Consider the following 27,008-nt stretch of genomic DNA (forward strand, 5'->3'; position numbering starts at 1 on the left):
CACCATCATAGTCTTCTTGACTGGAGGATAAAAAAGGATTTGCTGCTGTGATAACTGTAGCGTCCTGAAATCCTTCCATTAACCTTTAGTTAAGTGTGTAAGAAAAGGTGGTTTGTGAAAGTGCAAACAGTTCCCATTTTGTTATTCTCTCCAAACTAATGCTGCAGTCTATCCCCAGAACAAAGAAACACTTTGCAAAAATCAAGTGGTGCCTAACCCTACTTGTTATCCCAGTAACAAGTAGGGTTAGGTGGTTAAAAAGTATGTTCCTATAGTGCTTGAGATACTTGTCCTAATAGCAGAGAGAGAGCACTGGGAATAAAACAGCAATTATGATTGTAGGGATACTTGACAAATCGAACAGGAAAGAAAATGTAATATGCAGTAGGAGTAGTGGCAACTAATTGGAATGAAGAAAAGGGAACATCTCCCCCCACCTTTTTTTTTGTACCAGGCTGTAAACATGTTTATTTATGCTGTAAAAACAGGCATTTTAACATGGGACCTTATGGAGGATTCATGGCCTTTTGGAGTTAACCTCAAGTGGTCACTCGAGGAACTGCCGTTCAATTCAGCATCGGCTTCATTTTGTAGCACTGAAGGTTGCTGCTTGAACAGAACCAGCAGTCAAGTGGGCTTGGTTGACTTTCGGCGCACTTTCCCTGATGTTTTGTGGACGACCTTTTAGAGTGTAACCTTGTGGAGCAAAGAAGTGCCAGAGAACCAACAACAGAGGGACCACAACAGAGCCACAATTAACCACAGAAACCAACTCTAAATGCAAAGCAGGAGAAAGTGGAGTTTCAGAGTTTTTAGATGTGGTATGAGTCAGGGTCACCTTCAGGCTCTTATCAATTATTGATGAGACCTCAGCAGGGTGAGGAAAGATTGTGTAAATTTAATAAACTCCCGCTATTTTGGGCCTAAAGAGTCTACTTCGGAGGAATTAGATATCGCAACTTCGCCTCTGAATTATTAATCACTCCTTGTGTTCTCAAAGTCTGATTCATCCGAACTCAACACCCGCTCAGAGAGAGACTCAGCTTTTTTCTTTTACACAGAAAAAACATGCCGCCTTAAAAAACCCACAAAACCAGCAGATATGTTGCCTCAGACCTGAGAAAGCTTTCAGTAATGAGCCCATAAAAAAAGTGAAAAGCTTTCTCAGCGTGACATCAAAAACACACACACACACACACACGCATGATATTTTCTTGATGTGCCTCACTGTTGCATCAGTGAAAAGTGTGTGTGTGTGTGTGTGTGTAGCGGTTTCAGGCTCCGTAACGACGTTCCTAATGTTCTGTAATGCACTGAAAACTGCTGTCGAGCTGCCGTGGAGTCCACATCACCACTGAGGCTTTTATATCACATTATGAGCCTCCCTCATCGCCAGCTCCACTGGAAACTGAGATATTACGGTGTTTCTCTTTGCTTATAGCGGGGCAGGTGGTGCACTGAAGCGACGCCAATGTTTACTCAAGAACAGAGATGATTTCCAAGTTTAATCAGAAACCAGCGTAATGTTTGTCTCATAAGAGAGAGTGCGCGAGAGTGTGACAGAAGGACTCCCTCAAATAAAGAAGTACATGGCTTCTCTTCCCGTCTGTCTCTGATGTGTGGGGGCGAGAGCTCAGCGGCAGTAATACATTCTGACTCCTGCAACCATCAACTGCCAAAGCCACCCACCGTGTCACCCCAGGGGGGGGGTGGGGGGAACAAGAGCATAGGCCATTGGCAGTGACACCCGGGTCGCATGAAAGAAGCCAATATGCACGAACAGACACACAGAGAGACAATACTGGTTCAATGGGACGTGCTGCACAAGCAGAACTGTCAATCAGCACCAGGCTGCTATGATATCGGACGCATTTTATAATCCTAAAGTCTGTCCTCATGAAGAACGGGGAACATAAGTAGCTTGGATCATTTTTTGCCAATATACCGATTTAGCAGCGTTCGAAATACATCTCTTGTGTTAGCTGCGGACTCAAACTGGTTTCAACAGAAGCTGTGCGCCTGCTGTGTTCAGACTTTGTGATGTGGAAAAAAGACCAAAAGACAACAGCCAAGCTAGCACGCTAATGAAAGAACAACAACCTTGATCCCACAGACAAACTGATGGAAAATGAAGACAACCTGCTATTCAAAGATCCTATAAGTAATCATATGTTTGATTTAAGTTAAAGTTATTGAGTTGATAAAATTGGACGTGACCTCGGTGCATTTTGGTCCTAATAAGCCTGTGAAAACCACCATTAAACGCTGCTCACTGACGTGTCCTTGTTCTGTGTTTTCCTCCAACAGGTCAGCATCTGTTTGGAGTGCAACAGCAGCAAGCTCAGAGGTCTGAAGCGGAAGTGGATCCGCTGTTCAGCACAAGCCACAGTCCTCCACCTGAAGAAGTTCATCGCCAAAAAGCTTAATCTGACATCGTTTAATGAGGTACCTACAGATAATAACACGCTCCGTTAGACCGCAGAGCAGCCGGCTCAGAGAACACCACTGCCAGATCTGTCGTATTCTTAATGTAGTTTAAGTCACTTTACTGCAGAAATAACAGGATGTGATTGATTTCCTGCAGGTTGAGAACAGTCCTGTACATGTTGATGACCTTTAATCTAACAGCTTAGAACTGAAAAACATTATTCCATTGTTAGACGCATGAATTAACTCGCACAGTGCATCGGTCTTATTCATAAAAAATGGCTTTTAAATCGTAGAAAATCACCTGAGTTCATCCATTTTTCTTCATGGTGTGTTGAATCATGGTAGGACAATGATGAGAGTAATTAGAGAGACAGATTTGTTTGCCTTCTTCTGGAGTCCAAAATTATGTTTTTCTGCATTTTTGTGACAAAATGAGTGCAACTACAGATCACTGTTCTCATCCATTTTAATTCCAAAGCTTTACGATCGAAATGTACAACTGCATGTTTTCTTCCAAACTGGATTTGTAGCATTTTGAAACAAATCTTTTTTTTTTTCTGGTTTCAACATGTTTGGCTCACCAGCTGGGCGTTGTGGGCTGTGTGTCTAAGAAAAGTTTAGTTTAATCACACTGAAGGTCAGTTTAGTCGACCTTTCTCTGCTGACTCATGAAACGACATTTAGTTTTTATTATATTTAGCCGAGAACAATCCTTTATGTCTAATTTGTCTTTTTATTGCCTTTAACACTCGCTCAGAGGACTGTGGGCGATCATTTGACAGATGGATTTTTAAGAATGCCATACATACCCATCATAGGCGCCTGTGTGTCTTATATTCTGTGATTTTTTTGTCTTGTGTTACTTCTTCTCGCTGCTGCTGTCACAGAAATGCGTGGGTAGGCTTCATTATATCGCCGGCAAACAACTTTAGTGAGGTGTCCACTCTCCCCAGCCGCCATTGTTGTCCTTTCTGTTGACTATAAAAAGCTGTTGTTCAGACACATTCTGCTTTTAGCTGCAGAGCTTTACATCACTTCACTTTTTCACAGAACACAACAACCCATAGTTTCATACGCAAACCTGTGAGAGTTTCCATTGGGTATTGGTCGATTATCTTCTTAGCTAAGAACAAATCCCAGATACGAAAACGTCGGTGAATGGTTCAATCTTTGAAACTTCAGAGTTCGTGTTTAGGAGGAAATGTCTTCTGAAAAACATTTTTGTGAATTAGGTCCTAGTCTCTGTTAATCTGACGCCCATTTTCTCAATTAACAGATCCATTGTTTTGATCTTTAACATTTCAGGAATAAGTGAAAACTTTATTTAACAGTGTCCCGGAGTCAAAATGAAATTATTCAAATCTGTTTGTTTTCTGCTGCCTATAGCCAAAGGAAACGGAAGATCGTTAATTTACCTTAACATTGGACAAAAAAAACCCAACAACAACAAAAATTCAAATGGGAAATTTTGAGAGAAAGGTTTTAAGATTTAATAAGAACCTTATCAGAGCTGTGATGCATAACCTTGTTGATGTCAAGGAGAATAAGGATTTTAATTTTTTGTCGTTTAATCCTCAAACTTCTTTTATTCCACCACAAAAACATTTTTGTCTTCCAAGATGAAATCACAGCTCTTCACTCTGCCCTCTGGATCAGTTCAGTTTTTTTTGTTAATCCCACACCTGGACAGTTTCCCTCACTCTGTCAGTGCTGACTAGTGCTGCCCCGGTGTTTATGAATCAAGGAGACTTGCAGTGTGTGCCAGCAGGTGACGCTGTGGCAGTGTTTGATTACAGACTCCCCTCCCCTCTTATCGATCAGCACATGCAGATGTGAGGCCGTGCTCAGCAGAATATCAGTGTTGACTTCACAGGAGGAGCGCTGGATTTGGCGAGCTGGCCTCGTGTTCAGTTTTGAATTTTCTGTGTTTTCCCTGAAAAGCCCCGCTGTCGCTCAGGAGCCAGGGGCCACTTTATGACTCAAACAAGCTTCATTTTCAAGATACAGAGATGTAATAACTCAGACAGATGAGAGCAGGAGGGGGCAGCATGAAGGGAGTAGAAGTGTTGTTTCTGCATCAGAAGCAACAGTTCAGTCATCCTGTAAACCTCTCTGTAGGAAATGAGAGATCTATTCCCAGCATGATCAAAAGTTGAAGCACCCTTCTGTTTGACATTGTTCACTACTTAGCTCTTCTTGTTTTTCTCTAACAGCTGGACATTTTATGCAACGAGGAAATCTTGGGAAAGGACCACACTTTGAAATTTGTTGTTGTGACAAGATGGAGATTTAAGGTAACGCTTTCAAAAGACTATAAACTGTGAAACTTTAATTAATGGCTCAGGCTTTGATTCACTTCAGTCTATAAAATGAGCCTGCTTTAATTGGGACAGGCGTCAATACAAGACAAGTTTTACGGTAATTGCTTACTTTTGGTCTTTAGAGTATCATTAATTGACTTTTATTATAAACTGTTAAAACATATTTATTCTTTAATTTTTGTTGTACAAAGCTGAAAAGAAGAGTAGGTTAACTCTTACTACGCCTTCTTTCATCATGTGCAGCAAAGCTTGGTTGGCATGGTTAGCTTAGCTTGGTTAGGCTAATTGATGTTTTTAGGAGATATATAGCAGTCAGCCTTTTAAGAGAGTTCTTCAAGCTGCTGCTCCTGCTGAGTTTGTGTCTTTGTCTCTCTCTCTGCAGAAATCCCCCCTCCTGCTCCATTACAGACCCAAGATGGATCTGCTGTAGCGAAAACGGACTAAACGGTTGTTGTTGTGTTTCTTTTGGGCCAGGTGGCCGCAGACTGTGCCGAAACCTTTTTTTATTTATGCAAAGACGATCAACCAACCAACACCAAGCAAACTCCCGACGGTAAAAGTCAACACAAGCCAGCAACATCGGGATCTGACAGGGAGGGGGGTCGGATGGGGGGGATGAAAAACAACACAAACTGGCAACCTCCAGCACAGAAACTGCAACACTGGTTTGTTTTTAAGAACTCAAACAACCTTTTTTTTTTTTTTTTTTTTTTTTTTTTTTTTTGAGTCCGCGACATCCTAGATATGTGAACAAAGAAAAAAAAAAAAAAGAACAAAAAAAATTTGGAGAGAAAGCATATATTTATACTTTTGTACAGAAGAGACACATGGAACCAAGACACTACTGGTGCTCTGTTTACACACAAACAAGATGTCGGGAATCACGTGACCGTCTTTTTCAGCTTCATGCAGATTTCCTCCTCCTGAGACGACGACCGCGAGGACAGGAGGACATTTTTCTATGAAAAAAAAAAGGTGTTTCTCTTTTTTTGTTTCCTTTTCACAACACTCAACTCGTCTTGGGAGCACAGAAAGTTTATGGAAAAGTTATATAACAGGCATCAATCTGAAGCTGTTTTATCAAGTCTCTGAATCCTGTTTTTTTTTTTATTCTTTTCATTTTGTCTCATTTTGATATTGGGTTCTTGATGATTGTCAATTGTGAATAGGCTTACAAATGTTTTGTGTAGTAATTTATGTTCTATATACCAATATTGTACATAAAATGTCATTACAGAGAGAGAGAGAGAGAGATTGAAAGAGAGACTTTAGACTGTTAAAAAAAAAAAAAAAAGAGTGGATCCAAGAAGTGCTATCTATATTTTGGGCGATAAGAGGTGATAAATTAGGATTTTTAAAAGACAGACTGATTATCAGTATCAAAATATATAAAAGCATTTTTATGTTGTCTGGGAAAGACACAAAACAAATATATCAAATCCTCTGCCAGGTCGTGTGAACGTGGGCTCTTGATGTGTTGCGTTGCTCCAGTAGCATTATGAGAATTTAAGGCAGACAAGAAGAAAGCTTCCGATCCATCCTCCGTGCTCCTCATCTCACCTGCCTTCCAAGGAACACAGATACCTTTTTGTTTGTTGTTGTTTTGTTTTCTTCTTCTCCCTTTTTTTGACACCCAATATCAATCATTTCTGTCTTAACAATAACGCTACTTAAAACCCTCATGTTCCAAAATGCCTGCAAGACATAAAAAAAAACTCTATTTGTGCGTTTGAGAACTTCAGTAATTTTATTGATTTTAATCACACCGTGCACTCCTTTGCATCCATCCTCATGTCTCTGCAGTCTTTCAGCAGAACACCCGTACTCCCACCTGTTTACAGCTTTTAGGTTGAGCTCTCAGCATCAGTGTTGACGCCCTGCGCCCTCATACCATGCTTCCATCTATTGATATCCGACTGCAAAAGTCTCTCAACGCTGCAATAGAACATGTGCGTTGCAACTTTAGTCTCAATTGTGTTCAAATGCTCCTTCTTTCTAAATTCTGCTATTTAAACCTGAGTCCATATTGTGCCATTAAAAAAAAGGAGCAGTATGGACATTTTCTGACCTGCAGAAATTTGAATTTCAGAACAAATAGTAGACTTTTCTCACCAGAGCTGGACTTCTCCTGTGTGAGGCTCCACAGCTGGCTGATTCTAAACTCATGAGTGGAGATTACTGACGGCACATGAATCTGTTTTTATGGGGTGTTTTTCAGTTACTTCTCACTGCCAGTTAGAGTTTCAAAACGTGTAAAGAGTTTCTGAAAGAGGAGAGGATTTTTATCCGTCTCAAAATCAGAGAATAACTTGGAACATTTTTTTTGCAGGATAGACTTCAAAAGACACAAATGTATCTGTCTTTTTTTTTTTTTTTTTTTTTTTTTAAGGAAGTAACGTGCAAATTCAGGTTTCAAACAGGGACTGAGGGATTTTTTGAACCTTTTTTTAACAAAGTTCTGGATAAAAATGACTACTGTTTGGTCATTTGGTGCTCATAAACGTGTGTTTGTTAGTGCTGTAACTGTGTGATACAGCAAACCAATGTTTTTTGGTTTCTCAGCAAAATGTCTTAAACTCGCAACATTCAAAGCAAACTGTCTTTAACGTAAACCACAACTGGATCCCTGAACGCCTCGTCAGACCTCAAGTAGTATTACCTCACTGTTCTGCGACATTTATTTAACCCTCTGTATCGTACCTACCCATAACACGCTGTATGTTCCCCTGCAGGGTTTCTATCCATCCAACTATATGCATTTTAAAAAAACCTCACATACGAAGAACCTTTCTATAGGTGGGAAAAGACTCCAACTCCAGCATTTTGGTTTTTTGCAAAACATAATCTTTAAAACAAAGATGGAGAATCTGCTCTGAAAACTCGGACAAATGTTTAGGAACCCTGCACAATAAGGACCTATGACGTGTGTGTATCTGATGAACTTTTGAAAGCATACAGGTCTGTACCTAACCAGCTCAACCAAAACTCCTCCTGTGGTTTTTGGTAACAACTCTACATGTTTCAGTTCACTTCTCACCGTTTCTTCTAAGCTTCCTGCTCTTTACCAGCCTTTGTAAAAAGGGTCTTTGTTTTGGGTTTTTGTGACATTTTAAGTATCAAGAAAAGTCTCAGTCTTTCAGCTTGTATTCAGAGTTAAATGGGATGAACAAATATTACAAATAGAATCAGCAGCACAAACTTTTAACAGACATTTTTCACTCTTTTTGAATCTTACAGCAGTTTTTTTGTGGCTGTAGTCTTTCTGTGAACGTTGTCAACCCTCACAACGTTGAGCAACTTCTTCAGGAGTATCAGACATAAGGTTGGGTTTGTTTCCTCAGATGGAACAAAATGGACTAAAATGGAGTGAGTGTCCCCTTAAAATGTAAAACGAAAACCCAAAACAACAAGCCCTACCCATTTTGATAACAACCCACAGGACTGATGTACCCATGTGCACTTTTATGTCTTTGTAAGTGCAGACTTGGTGTTTTAAAGGCTTATAATCAGGTTATTTCATAGAGATAAGGTCACTGTCAGTACATTGTTTCCTCAATGTCTCTGAGGTAGACATCACATTGATCTGTTTTGCTGTTAGAAAAAATTATGTTAGAACCCGATATCAGAAAACCTAAAAGTGATTTTTCTTCCAGAGTTGTCTTCAGTGTTTCATCCTGTGACCCGTCAACCTGTTTCTGATAAACTCTCCTAAATGTTAAGAAGCTTTTTCCTCAGGTGATAAAGCTGACACCCCCCCCCCCCACAAGGTGCTATAAAATAACTGCAAACTGATTTTTTTTTCTACATTACTGTAACAGAACGGTGCATTCACTGCTGTGTGGAAATGACTGGCGTTGAATCAAAGGTGACACATCAGTATGTGTTCATTTACTCCTGGTTTTTGTTGAACATGGTGGTGTTCACACTGCACCTTTTGTTGTCCTCTCACATCAGAGTTTCCCTCGTCTGTGTTTCCGACGTCAGCTCTTTGATCTACAGATCTTTACTACAGTGTCAGATGAGCTCTTTGGGCTTTGTTTCCAGTTGTTACCTGCAGGTTTGATGCAACAGATCCCCTCCTATGCTAATAAACTCTGCAGTACACATAGGCTATTAAATGGGCAGCATTTGTACACAAACTACACACAAGCTGTGCTTCTTCACAACACACAACAGTCAAGTGATTCAAAGAAGTTAATCCCACTCTATCCTTAATAGTTCTGTCCCTATGCGAGGAGCAGTCAGATGCTTATTTCACATTTTTAAAACCTGTTTTCTGCATGCAATTTACTACATGGATTCTGTGTTTGCTCGACCTAAACTTAACACTGTACCTGAATGCATCCAGTATAGACATATGAGCATAGAAGCTGCTCCTATGTCATCCTGCAGACATTGCTTAGCCTAAAAGTTACATGTTTCAGACTTAGGAAAGATGTTCTTTGGTACACATCCCTGCAAAAAACATAATCATGTTATGTGCTCTTTTAGGAAAATTTGACTAATAATTAATGGATAATTCTTTTTTTTTTGTAACAGTTAAACTAATCCCAATAATATCTTAATAAAATAATAATACTATTGCTGGTCATATAGATTCTAAATGATATTCATTAGATCACACCATGTTTCAATTCGCCTCAGTCTTAGTTTACCACTGTGTTGGTTAAAGATCCAAAAAGCCTGTTGCATGTCCGTATATCATGTGCACATGTGTATTTTAACAGAAAATGTACAGATTGCATTCATACATATTTGACCTGTATGCTTATAATGACTAAAAATGTGCAACAGGCAACTCTTGCACTAAAGATTTCTATTAAAAAAAGCTGATCATGGTTTCAAACGTTCCCGTCGACCTCAGATTAAAAAGAAAACAGTGTTTTGTTTTGCCGCTGTTTGCATCTATTTTACAACCTGTGTGTCTCTCTCTTCCCCCCCCCCCCCCCCCCCCAAGTTACACCACACAGTAGAGAGAAGAAAAACACAAAACTCTGATGTGAGAAAGTTTGGATAACACAGAAAGCTGCAGTGTGAACAAAGCCTGTCATGTCTCTGAGAGCTGTGTGATGATTGGAGGAACCTGATGGGAAATGGTGCAGTGTTTGCCACAGTGACGGTCAGAAACTGTCTCTGCCGCTGGTGCTCTCTTATGGTGCTAACAACTGCCTGGTTTTAAATCTTCAAACTTCTTGGAGAAAGGTGGAGTCAGAGACAGAAAAAGCACTGTGTCGCAAAGTTCTCACGTCGCTGTTTTCACACGTCTTTGCACTGTTTGAGTCCTGGAGTTCCTTTTGCTTGTCTGAGCTGTGCAGATCAAGAACACGCCAGCTCCTGTTCTGTTTGTTATTGATTTGTCGGGTTTCGGTTAACCCACTTGCCTAGGCTTGTCATGGAAAGCAAACAGGGGGAGTTTTTAAATAAGACTGTGACGCACATGATGCTGTGAAAATAAAAATGAAAAAAAAAAACGGGTGAGAAATGGAATGCAAGCTGCAATCTCCTCCTGCCTCACACTTATTATTGGCTTCTCTGGTGAGACACTGTCACATTTTCTGAGCCTGATAGTTTCTCTGCAAGTGTGCAACATCCTTAACTAAAGAAAGTCTCCAAAGTTCTCCAGAGCTCTTGGAAGATTTGACCTTCAAAAGTCTGTATGTGCCGGTTGCATTCTCCCACCTCCTTTGCACCAGAGTGGATCAATGTTGCCGCTTTATATATTGGGGCTAGCATTGAACCATCAGTGCTGCCACACTTGACAGACAAGCTAAGAGGCTTACAGGAGGCTCCAGTCTGCTTCGCTGCCGATACGGGATGGTATCAACTTGGAAAGGTCTGTGGCGTGAGGGGAGGCCTGGATCTTGAACACCTGTCGGCTTGTTCGTTATCTTGTGCGTGGATCTGTGTGCAGCTCAGGGGGTTGAGCTGAGTCGGTTTCACATCTTCACGTCTTCAAAGTCAGAACCAGGAGATCGTTGTATACCTCTAGTAAACAATGTGTCTGGATTTGCTTTGTGCAGGGAGTTTTTCTGAGAGCTTGGAGACTTCTCTAAAGGCAGCAACATTCATTTCAAGCTTGTTGGCAGCAGAATCATTCCTGGCAACTTTTGAAAAGCCTCTTCTGTGTTCTCTCCTCTGTAATAAGTGTCCACTCCAGGAGTGTGATAGCTTTCTTTGTTGCCCAGCTCATTCGTTTCCTTCATTTCAGAGTCCTCCGTAAAGCCTGGTAATCTCCCATGCCGGGCTTTGTGTGTGTGAAACCTCGAGGGTCACTTAGACGGCTACATGGACTGAAAACACACTCCAGAATATATTTATATATCTGTCTGGGACTGGCTGGGGTTGCGCCGCTGAGTTCTGCAGCTGGTGGCTCCCCTCTGAAAAGCCCTGCGTTCACATGCACACAGAGCCACGTCTCTGTGCGTGGTGCAGTTCTGACCGGTTAAATTATGGATTGTTTCACCACTTGAGGGTTGTGACTGTTGCTTTTAGAGATTGTTCCCCAGCCGTAGGATCGGCAAGGTTGCTTCTTCAAAGATGCAGAATCTGAAATCCCCCCCCCCCCCCCCCCCCCCCCCTTTTTTTGTGTTTGTTTTGTGTTTTTACGAGAGCTAGAATGAGACTGCTGGTTTGAGAAATCGTGAAAACCAGTCAACTGCTACCAAACCTGCAAACAGTTTTACTCCCTCGTGAGCCATAGCAGATGTCACCAATAATCTGTCCACTTTATTTTGATTATTGTTATTTATTAATGCTGAAAGTGACTCCTGCAGTAGTTTCGTGCTTAGTGAGTTTTTGAGAAGAGATTTGTACTCACAAATTTGCTCTGTTTCGATTTCCTTTTTGATTTTTTTGTGAAACACGTTCTTACTCCAAACTTGTGAATTCAAACTGCTTGGTTTGTGGCCCTGAACTTCAAAATGACTATTTCAGTTCCCCTCTAGCGCCCTTTGGGCAGACGTAGGCTCTGCACAGCTACAATAAATATTCAATCTAGGGTTTTCATAAGCCATAGTACATGAGCAGCATCCAGTTCAGATTTTTAACCGACGCTTGCAGACGGCTTTTCACATTCAAAGACTTTTGTCGTTCATTTGTTAACATATTTAACGATAAAATGCAGTATGTTAAGGCATCAAGAGTACTTCTAGCTTGAGGGAAAGATCCATTTTTGGGTTTAAAAAGAAGCACTAACTGTTACATAGACACTTCGATATGTTGCATTAATGCACCGTATACGACCGATCAATATGATGCAACTTAACAGAAAGTCTGCAAGCAAACTCCTGCACAGTCTATCTTGCAAATATGTTTTTATTGGCTGATGAAGGTCTAGTCCTGAAACATAACCAGACAATAAATATATTTTTGCAAGCTAGACAGTGTGCAGGAGTTTGCTTGCAGTTTTTGTTGGACTCATTCTTCTCCTATGCAGCTGTTTTCTGAAACAGATGTGCAAAGGAATGGTTCTATTTTCAAGTGGAAAGAGTCAACCTCTAAAGAAGTCAGGGGATTGAACTATCCCGACCTTCACCCAAAGTGGACTTTCCTGCTCTCTATAACTGTGTATCAGGACTAAAGGGGTACATATTGCTTCATATTTTGACACGTTCAGCCACTGACTAAACTCATGTATTTTAAAACCATGCAGTGAGAATGATCTAACTTTTGCATAAATTGCTTAAATTTACGAATTTACAAATATTTCCCTTATTTTTTTGTATAATTCTACGTGTGTTTATGACTACACAATGCTCTGTCCACATAACAAACATATACCTGTCTTCTTTTTTAAGGTCAAGCTAAAAACAGAACTAAATTGTGTGAATCTGGTAATGTGGTTCTTGTATTTGCAAGGAAAATGTGCAATATACGGTTCTCAGATGGTTCCAGGTTTTCAGCATAGAACTCCAATCTCTTTCGTCTAGTATTACTTTTGACTGTTTTTCTGTTTTCCAGTCAGTTCCTCAGGTCACTAAACACCTTCTGGTCCAGAGGGTGACCAGGGAATCTCAGAACATACACTAATGCACCCGGAAAAAGAAAAAAAAAAAAAAACACGACTGGATTTTATTTTGAGTCTCGTCTCTCTGTTATCGTTTCCCTGTTTTTTCTCCTGTGACTATTTTTATTTTCAGGTTACCCATTCAAGCACTCATTCAGGTGTCCTTTCCTTGCCTCCTTTTGTATTCTCGTTATTTATTGCACATGTATGAACTGGTTTTCATTGCCACATTTAAATTCAAGGAGTTTTGGGGTCTGGAATGGGGCTGGAATTTCTTACGTACAAAAACTACAGAGGCTTTTGTCAAAACCTAAGTGTGTATTTCATCAATAAATGCCTTTAAAAGTGCTCCTCCTGCTGTTCTGACTCATCTGTGTAGTTTATCATGTTCACATTTGAATAGCTGTATTGCATAACCTTCAATATGTCTGTCCATTATGTTGACATTTCATGTTTCTGCTAAAACGCTGACGGCCACTTTCTAAATCTCTATTCATTCAAAAAATGTGACTTGTTTTGAACAATTGAACGATGGTGACTCTTTGTGTGATCATGTTGAGATGTAAAAGAAAGCCTTCCAATTTGCAATATCTCTGCAGCTTTAAGGACATTCTCACTGCCCATTGGCTCATAGTTCTTTGGTTCTGCAGCCCATTTGTTTCTGCTGTAACAGTCTGATTTTGTTCTTTGTTTCTGCAGCCACAAGCACAACCCTGCAAGCTTCTCTAACAATAGACACATTTAATAAACATATAGATGCAGTTATGGAACCATAAATATTTCTCGATTGAAAACCAATTAAAAAGGAGATTGAAGGCGTGAGTTTTACTCGTAATACGGCCAGAAATGCAATAAAAAAAAATTTAAAACTAAAGTTCAGGTTTTTCTGTACCTGATCAGTGTATTTGGAAGCCACCAAAGTTCTTCATCTTATACCACAGCAGGCAAATCCAAACTTCTTTGTGTGAAACTTCAGAAACTCGTGGAGGAGTCGAACATTTTCGAGCCTCCTGCAGAGCAGATGTGAGAGCAGAGCAGAACCACTCATCAGCTGCTACTCAAAGATATTCAGCAAGCTGTGTGTTCATTTGGAGACACTTCATCACCCAGAGAGTTTCATGCTTTCTGAAGCACTACTGCTGATATTTGAGAGTTTTGTCCCATGGCAATACAAGTAACAATGGAAAATCAGTGTGGGTATGACATCCTGATCTTTATTCTGTCTGATTATGTTGGGACTGTAACCGTCTAATTAATACCCGTTCCAGAGATGGGGAGGCCATTTGTTTTACTGGGCATGTGCAAAAATCAAAATAAGTCTAAGTTCTGTGTTTTTCACAGTGTACTTTTACACTGAAAATCTAAACCACACATTCAGGGAAATGTCTAGACCCCAGGGAGACTTGGATGACAGACTACTTTACACGAGTAAAATATGATATGGGTTTTTTATTTTATGGTCTTTGCTATAAATCAGTGGCATTTTTTAGGTTAAAGTGAACTGCAGAAACTCTGACTTTACCTCCATCCAATTGCATTTCCTTTCACAGAAGATGTGGGTAAACACTAGGTGCAATCAACCCCATGTGATCATAGTTTATTAAATCACTACTACATTTAGTTATATGTCTCTTTTAAGCCTGATGCCACTGACCAACTTACCATCTTCCTCAACTGTCTGAGCGCCATCAAGAACTGGATGAGTGACAACTTCCTTCAGTTAAACACAGACTGAACTGAGGTCCTCATCATTGTGTCTGATTGCATTGGTCGCTTAGTGCATCGGATCCCGTTCCACTTCTGTGAAATCAAATTTGAAAAGTCGTGGAGTAATTTTTGATCAGCATGTTAATTCCCTCACCCGTTCGTGTCTCTTTCACTTATGAAACATGGCTAAATTAAAACCTGTTGTCTCTCCAGCTGAGTTAGAGATGGTTATTCATGATTTTAGAACTTCCCGACTTGGCTATTACAATTCCCTTTTCACCTGCCTCAATCACTCCTCCCTTGATTGTTTACAAATGATTAAAAATGCTGCTGCAAGATTTTGTGAACTAAGTCCAGCAGGTCCACTTTTACATCCATCTTTTTGTCTCTACATTAAGTTTTAATGAAAGTCAGACTACATTTTAAAATCCTTGTTTTTGTTTAAAAAGCTCTGCATGATCAGGCACCTGCATATATATATATATATATATCTCTCTCTCTCTCTCTCTCTCTCTCTCTCTCTCTCTCTCTCTCTCTCTCTCTCTCTCACTCTCTCTCTCTCTCTCTCTCTCTCTGACCAGCAGACCCCTCAGGTCTTCTGACCAGGGTCTACTTGTTGTGTCTGATTGAACTCCATAAGGTGATCGTGCTTTTCTATTTCTGTCTCTGACACTTTGGGCCTGCTTCCTATACATGTACACCCTGCAGCTGCTGGGGCTTTTAAAAAACTGCTTAAGACACACCTGGATGTAATTATGGGATGTTATTTTGTAAACATGTAGGTGTTTTTTTTCTTCTTTGTTCATTATTCATGACTTTTATTGTTGTCATAACTTCAATGGTAATATTTTGTGAAGCACTTTGGTATTACACCTTTCAAAGGGCGAGGTCACAAATGAACTTGACTTATTCAGTTTTCAGTGACTGAGGGAGTGAGTTTAGAATATGGAGTAGTACAGTGTTGTCTTCTTTCATCTGATGCCATGGTGCCAGTCTGTTACTCCGAACAGGTTAAAATAATGGATAAAAAGATAAAACTATAACAGGTTTCTTACGTTACAGTCATGGCAGCTCCACAGCTGTTAAACCGTTTCATTATTAGGAGCTGATAGAAACTTGGCCTGCACGGTGGTTCAATAGTTAGCGCTGTTGCCTCACAGTGTGGAAGTTCCGGGTTTGAATGCCCGACTCTAAACTGCCCGTAGGTGTGAATGTGAGTGTGGCTGGTTGTCTGTCTCTGTGTGTCAGCCCTGTGATTGACTGGAGCCCAATGACAGCTGGGATCGGCTCCAGCCCCGTTACAACCAGAATGGATGGATGGATGGATGGATGATAGAAAACTTCCGAATGCTAAATGAAGTTTTGAGCGTATCATGGAAAACTTTCAAGCATTCAAGAACAAGCTCACGAGAAATGCTTCGCAGCACATCATGTTCAGATTTTGTTGATACTTTCTGAAATGGCATTTTGAATGAACTTGGTTGTGATTATGTGCATGAACATTAAACATAAAAAGGATGTCTTTAATCCTCTCTACAGTGCTGCTAATGTGAGGTTATTGGTGTAAAAGGATAAATGTTTGACTTCATTTGGCTTCAGCGGCTCCTCCTGTGGAGAACACTGCTCGCAGTTTGAGCAGGAATTACGGTGAGAAGACGACAGGCTGCGATGTGTTGTTTGTTTTCTCAGGACCATTAGATGGCAGCTATTTCAGTCAGGATCTGTGGGTGGAGAGCTCACAAGTGTGAAATGAGAAGAGGGAAACCATATTATTGACTCATTACCCAGGTCTGTGGTGTGGAGCTTTGTGTTATTCACCATCGCTGCTGTTTTACCACATGATGCTGTTATTACACCAGCAGGGCATCAAGAGTCAAACTCAGGGCTGTTAATCAAGATATGACACTGAAAGGGTGTTGGATGACTTTATTCTGTGGTTTACATCCTGTTTATGTGTTTGTTAAACAAAGAAACATGGTACAGCGACTCATTAAGATAAGGCTGCAGGTAGCTTGAAAGATTTCAAAGTTCCCAGTTTTTTTACAAGAAAAAAATGCAACACTTATAATAAAATGTGTGTCAAAATTATTTTAAGCAGACGATTGATTGGTCTCCCTGATGTGTGTATGCTGCTGCAAATATTAGATCTATACAGTCATAAAAAAGCGAAGAGGATTGACACGTTTTTGCTTTCTCTCTGACTGTTTCTTCAAGTGGAAAACGTCAATTCAAATATATTTTATCTTAAATATCGGCATCACAACTTATGTACCAGGGAAGCTTTTATTTTGAAAAGCGAAATAGTCACGGTAAATGGACCTTGAGTTTGTTTAGCACTTTGATAGTCTTCTTACCTCTTAAAGTACCTTTAAACTGCAGGTCACACCTCCACTTTCACACATCAAAGGCAGAGGCTGCTGCAGTATTTCAAAGCAGTATCACTGCATGTTGTATGACATAACTAGTGTCTTGTCACATTCTGGGCATGACCAAAACACGTAAAAAAAACGAACCAGTAAATTCGATTCGTTTTCTTTTTAGTCCGCAAAGAAAACATTTGGTATGTCCTAACACTTGTTTGTGAAATGCACTGTGCCAAAAAATCCAGTGTGCAAACAACTGTCCCTCAATTCTCTGCAAAGAAGATTCTTCGTTCTTACAAGCTCCACTTATTGTGTATTATTTCTCCAAGTTAACAATGATCCAATACCAATCTCTGTACTTTAAGAACTACTGAATTTGAGCCACTGAGTGTTTGTGTGTGTGTGTGTGTGTGTGTGTGTGTGTGTGTGTGTGTGTGTGTGTGTGTGTGTGTGTGTGTGTGTGTGTGTGTGTGTGTGTGTGTGTGTGTGTGTGTGTGTGTGTGTGTGTGTGTGTGTGTGTGTGTGTGTGTGTGTGTTCAGGCCGTCCCTCAGGGTAATGATGCTGAACCAAACCTCACCCATTCTATGAGTCTTCATATCTGCAGAGTTTCCGTGGCGACTGACCCTGAGTTTATAGCAGAATGTGTGTGTTTTTCATTCAACAACATAATCGTATTACCTCTTCTTCCCCTGCTCTAATGAAGGGTTTCTCTCGGGACCACCAGAGCTGCAGTTGCCTTAAACAGCTTTAGCACTAAACAGATCAGACACACATCCAGCTCTGTATACGTCTTTATTCTGTGGTAGATTCTTACAGTTACAGATGTCCTGAAACATCCTTTTGCCACATCATCTGAACGTGCTGACGGCTGTGAGGTTACAGCAGATCAGGAAGTCTTAGCCAGCGCCACAAACGAACAGGATTTCCTCGTAGCGGGTGACCCAGCGGATGTGGTTGGATGGACGTAAAAGGAGGGGATTGGTGAGTGTAACGGCTCCGGTATGCACTTCTCCTGATGCATCTCGACAGGCGTGGTTTGGACTGACAGCGAGGGCCGACCTGGGCGGAGTGATCTCATCAGAGCTGCTGGTTTTGACAGCAGCTTTCACTTCCGCACGTCTCCACTGAACAATCAAAGATCGCGATCTACAGTAAACATGGCTACTGAGAATCAGTTGAGTACTTACCAGCCGTATAAAAGATAGAAATGTATAGTTTGGTCATCACAATTAAATCCCAATAAATGTGAGAATTGCACAGGGTGGAAGAGTTGTTTGAATTTAAGTAAGCTACAAAAATTAACCTTTAAAGTTTGAGAGCATTGCACCTCAGAGAGGAAACACCGCGCACACTCACACAAGTTTTTTATGGTTCTCTCTTTTATAACTTCATTTTCTCGTATTTATTTCCTTTCATTTACTCTCAATCTTCGCCCTTTATGGGTTTGGCAATATTGTTGCTTCAGGTTATTGCTTCTGTGTGATGCAGGGCAGAGAGAGAGCCGAAGAGAAGAAAAGGTCAATAATTCATCAACCAAGACACAAAAAAAAAAAAAGGTGAGAACACAAGAAGCATCTTTTGGCTCCACGGGGAGGACACTGCTGAATGCCACAGAACAAAAACTTTTCCAGGAGAATTTTAAATCACGTTAAATGAAACTATACGAGAATTTATGACTTGAGTTTTGCATTTATCAATCAACAAATCTATATTTTTATAGCACCAATTCATAGAAAATGTTATCTCAAGACACTAAAAAATAGCAGGTAAAAGACCTTACTCTTTGTTGTCATATCTACAAATACCCAACATGAAACAAGGACAAGAAAAAACTTGAATACTTGGGCAAAACCAGACTCATGTTGAAGAGCAAAAGAAACTACAAATCCCACTGTTGCATCCAACAAAGTGCTCTGTGCACGAGAACATCAAATTGACTGAAGAGACGGCACAGAAGAGCTATCTGCCTAATTGTGCCGGGCTTAAAAAAAAGATTTGAGTTTTTGCAGCCGATGGTTTGTTCCTAAATACAAAAAAAAAAAAAGACTGCTGTGCTTCTGTTTTGCTGATTTAAGAACCATAGAGCCGAATCTTGCGGGTTGTGATCCATGTCGGCCGGATTTAAAACTACAGCTGGTGTCATCACCTATGAGCTGGGAGTAACGACACTCAGAGGAGCATTTCCCAAAGCCCTGGCATTAACTGTCCCCATGGCAACAGCTCTCAACCTCCACCCCTACACACATAGGCTCAAACTTACACGCGCAGACAGGCACACATACACAAAAAAAGCATGCAGAGGGAAGTCATGGCTGAACCAATTAGCAGCCTCACAGATTGGTTCACAGGAGAGAAACTGTGGTGAGTCTGTGTAAACATCACTACCTCCCCTGAGACTGAAGCAGACTGTACTTACTGTATATACCGTGTGGAAACTACACAAGTGGTGCAGAGGCTGCAGTAGCTTTTTTGCTCTTTAAAGCTAACAAGTATCCAGGAAATAAATCACTGCATGTCTATTAGGTCGTTTTGGGGGATAAAATAGTATGTCTTAGCAAAGAAACTAGCTTCTTTAAACCTTCAGGAAACCCACAAACTCAGATCAAATAACTTTAGGTTGGGTACAAAACTTGCTGTAGGTGGATGCGTTTGGAGAATGGAGCTTAAAACACGTTTTCTTGAGGCAGAAATAATATCTAAGATTATTAGAAGTAGCTTATTTTCAGTCTGCATTCAGACAGGAGCCTCTCTGTGTGGAGTCTGCATGTTCTCCCCGTACATGTTTGGGTTCCATTCAGGTACTCCAGCTTCCTCCCACAGTCCAAAGACATGCTTGTTAGGTTAAGTGGTGACTCTAACTTAGCCCCGTTGGCGTGACTGTGAGTGTGGCTGATTGTCTGTCAGCCCTGAGATTGACAGGCGACCAGTCTAGGTTGTACACCGGCTTTCGCCCAAAGACAGCTGGGATTGGCTCCGGCTCCAGCAACCCTGAATGGGAAAAGCGGTATAGATAATGTATGGATGGATAAAATACATTGAGGAATAAAAGAGGTTGATCTTGCAAAAAAGTGTTGCTGGAGCTTTTTTGACCACTACAACCCCAATGCTTGAACAGAGACAAAGGACAAGATTCATTGACCTTGAAAGTATATGCCACATCTGGCTGCAGATGTGATGAAAACTCAAGATTCATCGAGTGTATTTGACCAAGTGTCCAACATTTCCTTTACAGCTCTGTGATTATTTCAGCTGGGCTCATCACAAATCCTGTGAGGCTCTTGTGAGCCAAACAGCACGATAGTCACAGATTCATCTGCCATGGCCAAATTTTCTCAGCTGGTGAGAAGAAATTTTCCACTTTCCCCTCAATAAGAAGGAAAAAGTTTCTGGTCTTTGTTGTCCTCTCGCCTCTCCATTTGTTCTGCACAGCTGGAGATAGGAGGGCTCATTTTTCTCCCTCAGGGGAACCACTTTCTTTGGTTCCCTCTTGTGAAAGTTTAGAAAAACTTTGTCAAAACTAAACTCAAAACTAAAGAAACTTTAGAACCTTTGAATCTGACTGAGCCTATTTGAGACTTGTATTTATGTTATTTAATTGGCTTTACTGTTTTAGCAATCACCTGGTAGCAAATTACTTTTGAGAGAGATGTGGTTCAATAATTCATTAATGAATTAACAAAAGTCTGCCATCAAAAATAAAAGATCAGCTTGGAGAGGGGCCAAAATGACCTGCCAAAAGCTACACAACAACATTTGTTACACTCTCTGCTGTGACTAGAGGCGCTGCTTGTCCACAGGCAAGGCAGGCAACTGAAGACAAAATCTAAACTAAAGAAGCAAACAATAATTAGCTAATTTTTCTGTGACAGAAGAAAACCCCCCCAACCCTTTGCTTCGTATCACCCCCCCCCCACACACACACTCTCTCCTATCAACTTTTCCTGCCTCTCTCTAGTTGTACCTAATATCTAATAAAGGCAAAAAGCACAAAAAAATTACAGTACTGCAGTTTTGGCAACCTTGAGCTAATACTAACTAAGGTCTGATTTTGTGACATTATATGTTTTCTGTATAGTATGTGATTGCTGATACCCTTTGTTATTTTTTAGTTATTCAGGACATTTACATTTTCTCTCCCTTTAATTTTAGAGCACTACATGTTTCATTCACAAACGTGAATGACATGTATATAAACCCACACATGGATAAACACCAGTGTCCTCCTCAGACATCGCAGCAGTTTCTTGGGAGCAGAGAGACTCTCAGTTTCCCACAGAATCACAGTCTCAGCTCTGTAATCCTCCTCAGGCCTGTTTCTTTCTCATGTAGTGAGAGGCATCAATGCAAACAATCAGCTCCTTTACTTCCTCTATTGACTGACTGATCTTAACAACTCCTCATTGATCTGTCTCTCGCTGCCCTCATCTGATCCTCTCTTTCACACCTCCGTCTTCAACTGATTAGGCTCCACCCCCCTGAAAGCCTTGTGCTACAGTGCTCAGGTAACAATAGATACAACTGGACCGGGGTAATTTATCTGACAGCCCAGGACTGATCACGAACACACTGCTTGCACTATTCACTGGCCTGACTCGCCTTGTGACACATGCACATCACAGCGAGGGACTGTACCTTGTTGGTCATGAGGGGGGAGGGGGGTCTTCAGGAAGCAAGACATGATGTAAAAAGAACAACACATTAATGGGCGGATGGAGCAACCGCGCCTGAAGCAATGAGGACTACTTTTGTCTTTATATCAACGCTACTTGTAATTTGACATCTTCTAAGTATCAACTAAAGAACATATCTCTATCAGTGAAAAGTAAGAAGCAGCTTCATTATTCGCTCACCAGCCGTGTGATATAAAAAATCATCACCCCCATCCACTTGTCTGATGGGACAGCTGATTTACCAAACACAGTCACAGACGATGACTGCATGAATTGTGAATGAGCATGCAGTGAAAAGGGAAGAATTAAGAAATAATCGACAACTGTAAATGCAAAACGAAGTCTTCCTGACTGAACTTACAGCTTCACATACATTCGGTGCGAACAATTCATTTGTCCCTCAGGATGATTTTTCATCCTGCTCCATCATTGGGGTGAAAATGTTCTCCTATAATCTTTTGATCCCAAATATGAGTTGTAGAAGAAGTTTGAATACAGGTAACAAAGTTATCCTGTAAGCCAGTAGTTCCAACACTTTTTCTGCCCGGCCCTCCATGGACAGATGAAAATATGTTAAAGTGCTCCCACCCCACATCATTCACACCAACTCTTATCAACATACACTAATTCAGATTTATAACATCTGCTGATATTGATGCTCTTTCCTTCATGTTCAAAGGGAGTAGGCTGGTTGTTCTCTGTGTGTGACAAACGGTGGTCCTGGAGTAAAGAGGCGTGTGCACAGTATTTAAAATTTAAAATTTAAAAACAGAACATGATTTATACATCGGAAAAGAAATCATTGGATTCATGAGGATTAATACATCCAGCTGCTTCCTTACGTCTGCTTTTCTCTCTCCTCCCAGACTTTTGTGACACATCGAGTCAAGACTTTGATCAAACAGGTAGCTGAAGCAATTTTCTCCACACTGCAATTTTGAGAGTGACACAAACAATTTTAAATTGAAACGAAAAGGAAAACAAGGAAGTGTCCCCCGCTGTGATTTCCGAGCTGAATGCAGGAAGTTTTCTCTCTCCTTATTTAGAGCCGAGCGGAACAACAGCAGAATGTATGTACTTTCCCCCGAGCCGCCCTGCTCAACTCCACAATCAAACCACCTGAGGCTCCATTAAGCTGCTGTTTAATCATTCAGGTGCAGAGACAATGAAGCTGCTGCCTGTTGGGGCTCCGAGGAGGGAAAGAAGTGAAAATCAGCTGAATGTGTGGTCCTGTTGCTCTTTTAACAGGGTTGAAGGTTCCCTTCCCAAAGGCATTGCTCCCTCTACATAGACTTTAACGTTGTACTTTATTTCAATACTATTGTATCTGCTCTCCTACTGGGATTAGAAGAAATTAAGGAATTCCATTAGAGACACAAGAATCATGGATCCTCCTGCATCCTGTTTGTTTCAGTGCTGCAGAAGACACTTAAGTTTGATTTGAACAACTTATGTTTAATAATAATAAAATGTACAACAGTAAAAGTAACTTACTGGCTAATGAAAAAATAAATCAGAAAAAAATTAACTTTTCTTCATTTCTTTTCTTCATTTCTCTTGAGAACATTTAATGGAAATAAGTTCAGATAACAAACAAGAACATTCAGCACACAAAACAAACACCAGCAGACAAAATTAAGACAAAAAGAAAACTTTGAGTGGAGTTATTTTAACGGGCACTTTATATATAATCTGACTGTGTCCTTTTCTTGTTGCACCTGACTAGAGAATTAGCGCACTGCTTATCTTAAAGGACCGATATGTCAGATATCTACTGAATTAAATCATAAAATGACCTTACTATATGGTCAGACATTAAGGAAACATGGTGGAAAAGCAGCTGCATGTAGTGCTGCGTGGGTGTTGAAAATGATTTTGGTAATTCGTCCTTCTGGTGCTCTTCAGTGCGGGGATCCAACTAAGAAGCTTTTGAAAAAGTCTGAGGCACTCAGAGGGTTAAGTATAAAAAGCCTTTAAGTCATCTGGGCTAAAGGTTCATAAAAACATGTTTCAGCCGTATATAGGTATATATACTCTCATATAGGTATAGGCCTTCATCAGGGCAGGAATGTCCATTAAGGAAACATGCTATGTTGAAGTGCTGGTTTCTCTGACAACAATGCAGCAGCCAGTATGTCCTCTTTCTAACTTTAGATTCTGCTCCTGAATGCTCTGTTTTTGTTTTGACCAGAGAAGTAGTCAATTTTAAGGCACTCCACATGGCCGTTTTGGACGCCCCTCAGTTTGCCATGCAAATGAAAAACTTGTTTTAGTAATGTTACCTTGTGAAAAAAAAAACAGCTGGCTTCTACATCCTTTATTAAATGAACAGCAAAAGTTTTCAAACTTTTTTAAAAAGTGACTCACAAATCTGAGTGTGATTTAGAAAATGTTACAGTGATAATCAAGCAGAAAATAATCCTCAATGTGTCATTCATGATAAACCACACCAAAGATATTGGTTTCTGAATGTCTCATTATTTTACATTAAACTATTTCATAAGTAGGGCCCCAGGTAAGAACATCTGACTATAATAAAAAATGTCTCCCTGGTGTAAAATAAGAGCATCAGACTGTGTTACTGTGTAAGAGTTTCATCAGAGCGAGAAGCCTCGTGGATGCAGAGACGCAGAGGCAGATGGATGTTCCACAGATTTATTCACTCACATGGACTTTTTAACACAACTGGACCCAAGAGACAAAGTTAGACAGTTCACTGCAATGTGACAGACTGAAGGAAATAAATTTAAAAAAAAACACAGAGAAACAAGTGCCTCCTGTTCTCTGAAGAGTACAATTAAAAAAAGATGGGGAAACTCACACAAGAACTCACAGGGTGTGTCCGAACTGTCATTTTTGCTCAGGAAGGTTCCTAACCGAGTGAAATGACCCGGAAGCATTTAAGTGGCGGCCATGATAAGAGCCGTTTGAATTCTGTAAAAGCAAAGGAAAGGTGGGTCAATGCCTCTTTTATAACCTCCTTTAGCTTAGGATACACTAGACCATCCTTTACCAAAGGAGATGAGACATGTCGCCCCACAATTCCTTTTGGCTGCAACATTTACAGTGAGTCGCACATCCGACCGTTCATGAAAATGAACGATGATCGTAAAAGGACACAGATCATGTAAGGGACATTTTTAGCCACATGATGTTTTATTCAACATATTTCATTCACTTAATGCTTTGTGCAGGTGTACATTTGTATGCTTAAAACATTATGTATATGCATATCTTGCATGAATGTAACAACTAATTTCCTACAATCATACTTCGGCTATTTTGGATGAATGTTGATTTATGAGTGGACAGGAAGCTGATGGTTTCACTTTTCTTACTCGTAGCCTGGTAGTCTATATTGCTTTTATTTCAATTCCTTGTGGTAATTAGGAGTTTATTCACCGGTAAGAAGGCACAGGGGAAAGTTTATTAGATGCGCTTTTAGTAGTCCATTTTTGGAACATTGTAGTTTCATCACGGCAGACCCAATGTCATTAACCTCTGCCGGCCCATCGGATAATTATGTCTCCTAGTGGAAAATGTGGTCGGATTGTCAGAGCAACGCGATCGCCTTTCTCTAAGTCCTTTATGAATTCTCCTAACATCTTTTCTTAACCTCATGACGTTTTCCCCGGGGTTACGGTAAAGTGGATAGTGAAAGGAGATAGGAGGGACAATTCGGATGCACCAGCACTTTACTCCCTAAATTTGACTTGTTAACCCATTATGAACAACCAGTTCCCCCACTATGTCTTTACCAGCACACACCCACTCTACATGTGTGTGGAGTGTTTTCTGTGTCTGACATCTCACACAGTCTGATTTCTTATTTCACAAAGAGCTTTGTTTGTTTCTCATATTTTTCTCCAGACAGTTTTTTTTTTCTCTGTTCTCTGTGGAAAAAAATAATTAAATAAAATGAAGACATCAACAATAAAAGACAGCTCAGAAACGCAATATTTTGCTCAAATGAAATCATTGCACACATCTTTGCCTCCATTTTTTTTTTGTTGCATAAACTTTCACTCAGGGGTTTTTTTAACTTTCTGGATTCTTGCCTCTCCTAAATCTAACTTTGTGTTGCAGCAGAAAAAATACTTAAGAGGGATTTTTTTTTTATTGTTTACTCTCTGCAGGGGCTTGAAACTTCTGCTTCTGTTTTATAACACTAAAGTGTTTGGTGTCCCTCCATTTTCATGCACTCATTGGATTACAACATTGGTAAAGTTGGGGATATGGGCACAGGCTGATGTCTTTAAGGGGTTGCCCCCCCCATTAACAAAGAACATCTTAGTGTAATCAGTATATGTGATTGTAAAGCAGAGCAAAAAGAGTCTTATATTAAATAACCTTTTTTTAAATGGTATTTATACCCCTGTGTATTGTATCTGTGTATTTTAATGGAGATATTGGTAACTCTGTCTTGCAGATTGTCCTCATGACAGTTTTATGGGGTTATTTGTGCAGCTGCATAAACAAACCACACTTACATTTAAAGTTAGACAGCGTGCACTAGTGCTGATTTAATCATGAGAAGAGAAAGGCTGAAGTGAGTGTTGTGTTCTGAGTCAAACAAACACAGGACTTTTACTCAGGACACGTGAATTTAAAGAGATGTACACACTGAAAGATAAACGGGCCGATTATAAGATTATACGTTTTGATAGTCAAGACTCTGGTTGTAGGTGAATGAATCGGTTTGTGTGTTGTGTGCTGGGTTGGTCATCTTGTTGCACCCCACACACCAAGAACTGAACTGCTAATCTGTCATGATTTGTCGTCTGGTGTGGGTTTTCGCACATTTTCAAAATCGTTAAAGGTTTTCAAAATCCTATAGTGTGTGCCAGTCGAGTAAGAAAATCGTATTCAAAGTCATCAGTGATCCTTTTGATGCGCGTGCATAATGTTGATTACGTCAGAATAAATCCCATGCACCTCATTTAATAACTCTGGCAAGCTTACTTATTGATCCAAAATCATATTTTGTCCAAACCTAGATTAATAGTTTTGATGCCTCACAATAACCAAGGTAGGCCTTTTCACACTGTTCACCATATGTTTGTCTGAGGATGCCAACAAACAGTTTCGACACAGTTTGTTGTATGAGACCCGGGCAGAACACCACAAACTGTACACAAAGAGCTTCAGGTGTTTAATAACCTTTCTTCATTGTATTGCTTAATTGACAGCTGTGCTTTAAAGATTGACCTTTAAACAATTAGCTCAAATGTTAATGAAGTCCTCCAGAAAAGCAGCAGATAACACAGACTGTTTCCTCAGGCTCTGATGGTGCTCTCTCTCTCTCTCTCTCTCTCTCTCTCTCTCTGGTGTTGCTCCTTCATGTGTCGTTTGTATGCTCACGTTATCAAGCTCCTCACAAACAAGAGTTCAACCCGGACTGTTTAGCTCCTCTTCATCAGCCTGTGCTATCTTTGCATCATCGCCCTGCGGTGCTCTGCCTCTGGGGAGCTTTAAAAAAAAAAAGAAAAGAAAAAAAAAAGAGAAGCCTTT

General features: G+C 40.4%; 1 protein-coding gene across 1 annotated transcript in view; it reads left to right on the forward strand.

Annotated features, from left to right (window-relative positions):
• Positions 1–13,104, forward strand: part of LOC109986723 (polycomb group RING finger protein 3) — a 63,185-nt gene extending 50,081 nt beyond the window's left edge. Inside the window, exons 8-10 of the mRNA XM_020637493.3 lie at positions 2,308–2,445; positions 4,644–4,724; positions 5,134–13,104. Coding sequence (XP_020493149.1) covers positions 2,308–2,445; positions 4,644–4,724; positions 5,134–5,181 — 267 coding nt within the window. The 3' untranslated portion in view covers positions 5,182–13,104. The remainder of the gene's footprint in view (positions 1–2,307; positions 2,446–4,643; positions 4,725–5,133) is intronic.
• Positions 13,105–27,008: the final 13,904 nt, after the last annotated feature.

This window comes from Labrus bergylta, chromosome 9, assembly GCF_963930695.1.
Source record: "Labrus bergylta chromosome 9, fLabBer1.1, whole genome shotgun sequence".
NCBI classification, from domain to species: domain Eukaryota; kingdom Metazoa; phylum Chordata; class Actinopteri; order Labriformes; family Labridae; genus Labrus; species Labrus bergylta.